Here is a 6,010-nt window from a genome sequence, read left to right as displayed (position 1 = left end):
GTATGTTTTGTTTTTTGAGACAAGATCTCACTGCGTCACTCAGGCTAGCCTCAAGCTCCCTAGCCTGCCAGTGCTGCTATTCCACCATCACCTGGCTTAGGAGATCCGTGGTGGGGGCCCTTGCTGCCTGTGCTCCAGGAAGAGCCCACCGCCCGCCCCATCGCCCCAGACTCTGATGCTATTCTCTTGAATCTTGAAGGCCAGAAGGGTTTTTCTCTGCATCCCTACGAACCACACACAGCGGTCCCATCAAATGAGTGCCAGCCTCAGCCCCACTCTGGGGGGGAAGACGGCTGGGTGACCAGGGGCAGCCCCACCCCTGCATGACGGCGGTCCCAGCCCTGCCGCACTCACCCACGCGTCTCCCACTGCAGGTGTGCCATCATGCCGACTGCCAGCAGCTGCACCGCCGGGGCCCCCTCAACCTCTGCGAGGCCTGCGACAGCAAGTTCCACAGCGCCTTCCACTGCGGCGGGCATGTTCGCTTCGACCTGCCCCCGCAAGGTGGGCACCCTGCCACTTCCACACCGGCCCTCCACACCCTGTCTGCAATGGGGACCGTATTTTAGTGACCACTGGGACCTTGGTAGGGCCTCAGAGGATTGAAGTTGTGTGCAGATAATGAGAACGCACCTATGTCCTGGTTCATTTTGTGGCACTTTTTTTTTTTGTTGTTCGGTCGTGGGGTTTGAACTCTGGGCGTGGGCGCTGTCCCTCAGCGATTCAGCTCAAGGCAAGCGCTCTGCCACTTGAGCCACAGTGCCACTTCAGGTTTTCTAATGATTTATTAGAGATAAAAGTCTCACAAACTTTCCTGCCCAGGCTGGCTTTGAACTGTGATCCTCAGATCTCAGCCTCCTGAGTAGCAAGGATTACAGGCGTGAGCCACATAGTACAGGCATCCTGCTGTTGGTTTGTTTTTTTGTGCCAATACTGGAGCTTGCACTCAGGGCCTGGGCATTGAATCTTTGCTTTCTCCATCAAGGCTGCTCTTCTACCACCTGAGCTACAGCTCCATTAAAGCTTTTTGGTAGTTGGATTTTCCAGCCTGTGCTGGCTCTGACCCTCCTCGATCCTCGGATCTCAGCCTCCTGAGGAGCTAGGATGACCGGCGTGAGCTACTGGCACCGGTTATTGTTGCATAAGTATTTTGTTTTGTTTTTAGCAAAACGATCCCAGGACTGGGCCCTTTTTCAGAGCAGGCTTCCCTTCCAGAACTCTTGTCTCTGCTGTTGCAAGCAGAGGAGACTACGGAGGAGGCCCCTTTATTCCTGCTCTGCTGGTCCTCAGGGCAGGCCTCCTCCATGACAGACTGGCTGTCTAGCAGAGTCGGTTGGGGGCCGCAGGTCAGAAGGAACTTGTAGCAGGAAATAAGAAACCCCTCCTGCTGAATAGGGCTGGCTTGGCCTTCTGCCAGCTGGGTGTGAGGCACTCAGGCCTGGAGAAATTGCCAGGCCTGTCCCCATTCCCAGCTGATCAGAGGGACAAAGGGACTCTCTCCCCCTCTGGGGGGGGGGGGGGGCAGAACTACAGGTGTGGTCACAGCCATGGGGGAAGGGAGGCCTGAAAGCTGGGAGGTCTTTGGTCTCTGCCTGCAGCAATCCCAAAGGCAGGGCTCCATTACCTTTATGCTCTAGGAGGGTAAACTGAGGCCACAGTGGATTTAAACTAGGGGTGAGGCATCACCTGGAGGGTCACCCCACCCCAGGGCCTTTTCATCCTGGAGTCTGAGGTCATGGAGAGCCATGACCGATTCCTCCACTGGCTGAGGTACAGTGTACTAGCCACTTGCTGTGTGTATATGTGGGGGTCAAAGTCTGCATCCCTCCAGAGATGCCCATGTTCAAGGGCTGAGAAGGGGAGCAGACACAACCAACCCCCTTTTCTCTGAAGGCTCCATCCTGGCCCGGAATGTGTCCACCCGCTCCTGTCCTCCACGCACCAGCCCTGTGGTGGACCTGGAGGAGGAGGAAGAATGCTGCGTGGATGGTAAAGGGTAGGTGGGGGCAGGTGGGAGGAGCAGCGCCGTGGGCATGGTCCAGCAGCCCCACCAGCCTGAAGGGTGGCTGGCTCCACTCCCAGCCCCGATTGGGTTCCATCTCATGTGGCTCCCATGTTGGCCACCAGAGGGCGCACGGTCCCACATGCACCTGGCCTGCTTGAAAACACCTGGGGTGAGCAAGGGGCGGGGGAGCCGTCCAAGGGCTTCCTGCTCTAGCCAGGTGAGGACTCATCCACACCTTCAGTGTCTGCCTTCACTGCAGGGACCAGAAGAGCACGGGCCTGAAGCTCTCCAAGAAGAAAGCGAGGAGGAGACACACAGATGTAAGGAGTCCCCAGGGCTGGCAGATGCGCCGCCCCACTGGCCTCACTGCTCTGACCCCAAGATGAGAGATGCTGTCTGGAATAGGCAACTCCCTCTCCCGCCTTCCTGCCCTGCAGCCCAGCACTGCCCACCGAGCCAGGCTGGGGCAGAGGGGCTAGCGAGACCCTTGGCCTCTGCTTCCCTGGTGGAGTCTCATCCAGAACTGCAGGCCATGGAGAAGGGGGCAGTGGCTGAGGGGCCTGTGTTCTCTTAGGACCCGAGCAAGGAGTGCTTCACCTTGAAATTTGACCTGTATGTGGACATCGAGACAGAGATCGTGCCAGCTATGAAGAGGAAGTCGCTAGGGTAGGGCTTGGGGGAGCTGAGGGCAGAAGTGGGGTGGGACAGGTGTAGCCTCCCAGGGCTCTGGGCTCTGGCTGTGTGTGTGTGTGTGTGTGTGTGTGTGTTGCACCTGTGTATTCAACACCTGTATGTCAGCCCTGGGCCCCATGTGTGTGTGAGTGTGCCTGTGAGGGTCTGTCTGCAAACTGGGTGGGCATCTGTGTGCCTCTGGAGGACCCTGTTTGCCTCCCTTTTCTGTGGGGTCAGGGGTGGCGCTGGGGCTGTGGATGGGCGGAGGCCGGCCTGACGACTCTGAATACATACACCTCCTTCCTGGGCAGGGAGGTACTGCTGCCCGTGTTTGAAAGGAAGGGCATCTCACTGGGCAAAGTGGACATCTACCTGGACCAGTCCAACACACCCCTGTCCCTCACCTTCGAGGCCTATAGGTTCGGAGGACACTACCTTCGGGTCAAAGGTGAGCGCAGGCGCCACAGATCAGCTGGCTGGAGGCCTGATGGGGCCTCCTAGAGACAGGAGCTCTTCCGGGCTCGGCTTCTCATTGGCTGTAGCTATGGCTGTAGCTCATTACCATACAGGTGTCTCTTCTGGGTGCTGGTGGCAGGTGCTGGCAGGGTGAAGCGGTGGGGGAGGCAACCAGGTGGAGGCTTAGATTCTGCAGCCCTGTGTTCCCCAGACGTGGGTGCTGAGTGCCTCTTCTTGCCTCCATATGCCACCCAGCCAAGCCAGGGGATGAGGGCAAGGTGGAACTCTGCGTGAAGGACCCCAAGTGTCTAAGTCTACCAGTCTTGCGGCCAGCCGGGGCTGGGCCCCCCATGCTGGAGCGTGTGGACCCCCAGAGCCGCAGGGAGAGTCTCGACATCTTGGTGAGGAGGAGGAGGAGGAAGTGGGGGGGCAGGCTCAAGTGGGGCTCACAGGCCCTTCCTTAGGAAAAAGTCACACTGGATTCCTCCCTGTCCTTTGTGTGCGTATATGTGTGTGTATGTGTGTGTGTATGCATGTATGCACACTTGCATTTACTGAGGCTTGAACTCAGGGCCTGGACCCTGTCCCTTAGCTTTTTTTTGGGGGTCCGGTCATGGGGCCTGAACTCTGGGCCTGGGCGGTGTCCCTCAGCTCTTCAGCTCAAGGCTAGTGCTCTACCATTTGAGCCACAGCGCCACTTCCGGCTTTTTGCTGACTCATTGGAGATGAGGGTCTTATGGACTTTCTTGCCTGGGCTGGCTTCGAACCTCTCAGCCTCCTGAGGAGCTAGGACTGCAGGCATGAGCTACCATTGCCTGGCTTCCTGTTCCTTTTGGGGGCTTTCGTTTTCCTTCCTGAAGATGAGGCTGTCTGTGAGAATAGGTACCTTGTCTCTTGAGTCTTCCAGTGCCCAGGGGTTGGAGTGCATGTTTGTAAAATGAACACGCCTAAGATAGAGAGCAAGAGAGAGAAGGCACATTTGTGCTGGGGAGTGAGACGGTGCCCGATGGTAGTTAGAAGTGAGCCTCGGGTCCATTTGAAGCCATACCTGCAGGAGCCTTGGGTGTGTACAGCTGTGCTTCTTGCTGCCTGCTTCATGCCTGTGGCTGGGGGGTGGGAGGGGGTGTGACATAGTCCAGAAAACTCAGCCTGGATCTGCCAGCCCCTAGAGCACACCTGCATCTCAGGAGAAGGGGTACCCCAGTATAGAAGCAGCTGTCCTGAGACCCTAGAAATCCTTGCGGTGTAGGGGGTGTCTGGCAGCTGATGTGAGGTTGGCATTGATCAGTGTTCGCCGCCCAGGCTCCTGGCCGACGACGCAAGAACATGTCGGAGTTCCTGGGGGAGGCAAGCATCCCGGGGCAGGAGCCCTCGGCTCCCTCCAGCTGCTCTCTGCCCAGCGGCGGCGGTGGGGCCAGCGACAGTTGGAAGAACCGGGCAGCCAGTCGCTTCAGCGGTTTCTTCAGCTCCAGCCCCAGCACCAGTGCTTTTGGGCGGGTATGAGACCCCGAGCATGGGCTTGGGGCAAGGTGGCTGGTTGGCCTTGACCCTGACCATGACCCAGACTCTGACTGGCTCTTCCAGGAGGCAGACAAGATGGAACAGCTGGAGGGTAAGCTGCATGCCTACAGCCTCTTCGGGCTTCCCCGGCTTCCTGGGAGACTGCGCTTTGACCATGACTCCTGGGAGGAGGAAGAAGAGGAGGAGGAGGAAGAGGAGGAGAATGCCTGCCTGAGGCTGGAGGACAGTTGGCGGGAGCTCATTGATGGTCATGAGGTGGGCACAGCGGTATTCTTTCCTCCTCTGTGTGTGAATGAGAAGGCCCCTGGGAGGCCCCAGGCCACTCCATGGTACCCCCGAGACTGGGGGTACTGAGGCAAGGTGACATTGGTATACCTCCTGGCTGTTTCAGTGGCAGTGGGGCATCCACATCTTGGGTGTCTTGTTTTGTTTTATTTTTTGTTGGTAGTGGGGATTGAACTCAGGGCCTGAGCCCTGTCCCTGAGCTCTTTTGTTCAAGACTAGTGCTGTACCACTTTGAGCCACAGCTCCACTTGCGACCTTGGGTGTCGTGATGGTGGCAATCGAGTGATGGTGGGGTGGCATGCTCATTCCGCACTTCTGTGGCATCGTTGGGAAATGAGGACATTGTGTGCCAGGAGTTGCCCTTCCCCTGGCTTTCTTCCCCTTCCCTCGCCCTTGGGCTCGTTTGACATGCCTGCCTTCCGTGTAGAAGCTGACCCGGAAGCAGTGCCACCAGCAGGAGGCAGTGTGGGAGCTCCTCCACACGGAGGCCTCCTACATCAGGAAACTGCGTGTGATCACCAACGTGAGTGTGGCGTCCCCAGTACTCCCGGTATGGGGTCTCCGTCTGGGCTCTTAGAAGAGGAGCAGGTACCTAACCCGGGTCAGAAAAGGGCCGTCCTTGGGAGGTGATTTCCAAGTGACCTGCGTGGGGGCCCAGGCCAGTGGGCCGGTGTTTCCCAGGCCCTGCGGTGGTGTCACGGAGGGGTTCCACTCGGGGAGGGAGGCCTGGGTGGCTCTTCTGAGTGGAGATCCATCCCCTGAGGCCGAGCCAGGCAGAGGTAGGCAGAGGGCTCCAGGAGCAGTGGCAAGGCCAGCTTCGCCAGCTTCCCTCCCGACTCAGGTGGGGTGACCCGAGCTTAAGTGAGGGTTCCACTGCCTTTATCCCCGGCAGCAGCTTTCAGGGCCTCCCAGGAAGGGGCGGGAAGGGGGCGGCTGAGGCTGGGTGCCGACAGCGGCCCTTCAGCTACCGCGTCCCCTGTCCCCGCAGCTGTTCCTGTGCTGCCTCCTCAACCTGCAGGAGTCGGGGCTGCTGTGTGAGGTGCGGCGGGCCTGGGGCGGCGGCGGGGGAGG

At 58.9% G+C, this 6,010-nt stretch overlaps 2 protein-coding genes across 2 annotated transcripts in view; one reads left to right on the top strand and one right to left on the bottom strand.

Annotated features, from left to right (window-relative positions):
* The window catches only part of Tnfrsf25 (tumor necrosis factor receptor superfamily, member 25), a 19,042-nt gene that overhangs the window by 2,411 nt on the left and 10,621 nt on the right, over nucleotides 1-6,010 (top strand). The window lies entirely within an intron of this gene.
* Espn (espin) overlaps nucleotides 3,317-6,010 on the bottom strand; it is an 8,759-nt gene continuing 6,065 nt past the window's right edge. Inside the window, exon 4 of the mRNA XM_013031350.1 lies at nucleotides 3,317-3,472. Within this exon, the coding sequence (XP_012886804.1) occupies nucleotides 3,317-3,472 (156 nt within the window). The remainder of the gene's footprint in view (nucleotides 3,473-6,010) is intronic.

Source organism: Dipodomys ordii, unplaced genomic scaffold, assembly GCF_000151885.1.
Source record: "Dipodomys ordii isolate 6190 unplaced genomic scaffold, Dord_2.0 Scaffold6, whole genome shotgun sequence".
In the NCBI taxonomy this organism is placed as follows: domain Eukaryota; kingdom Metazoa; phylum Chordata; class Mammalia; order Rodentia; family Heteromyidae; genus Dipodomys; species Dipodomys ordii.
Note: the sequence above shows the minus strand (reverse complement) of the source record. Positions and strands in the feature narration are given on the sequence as shown.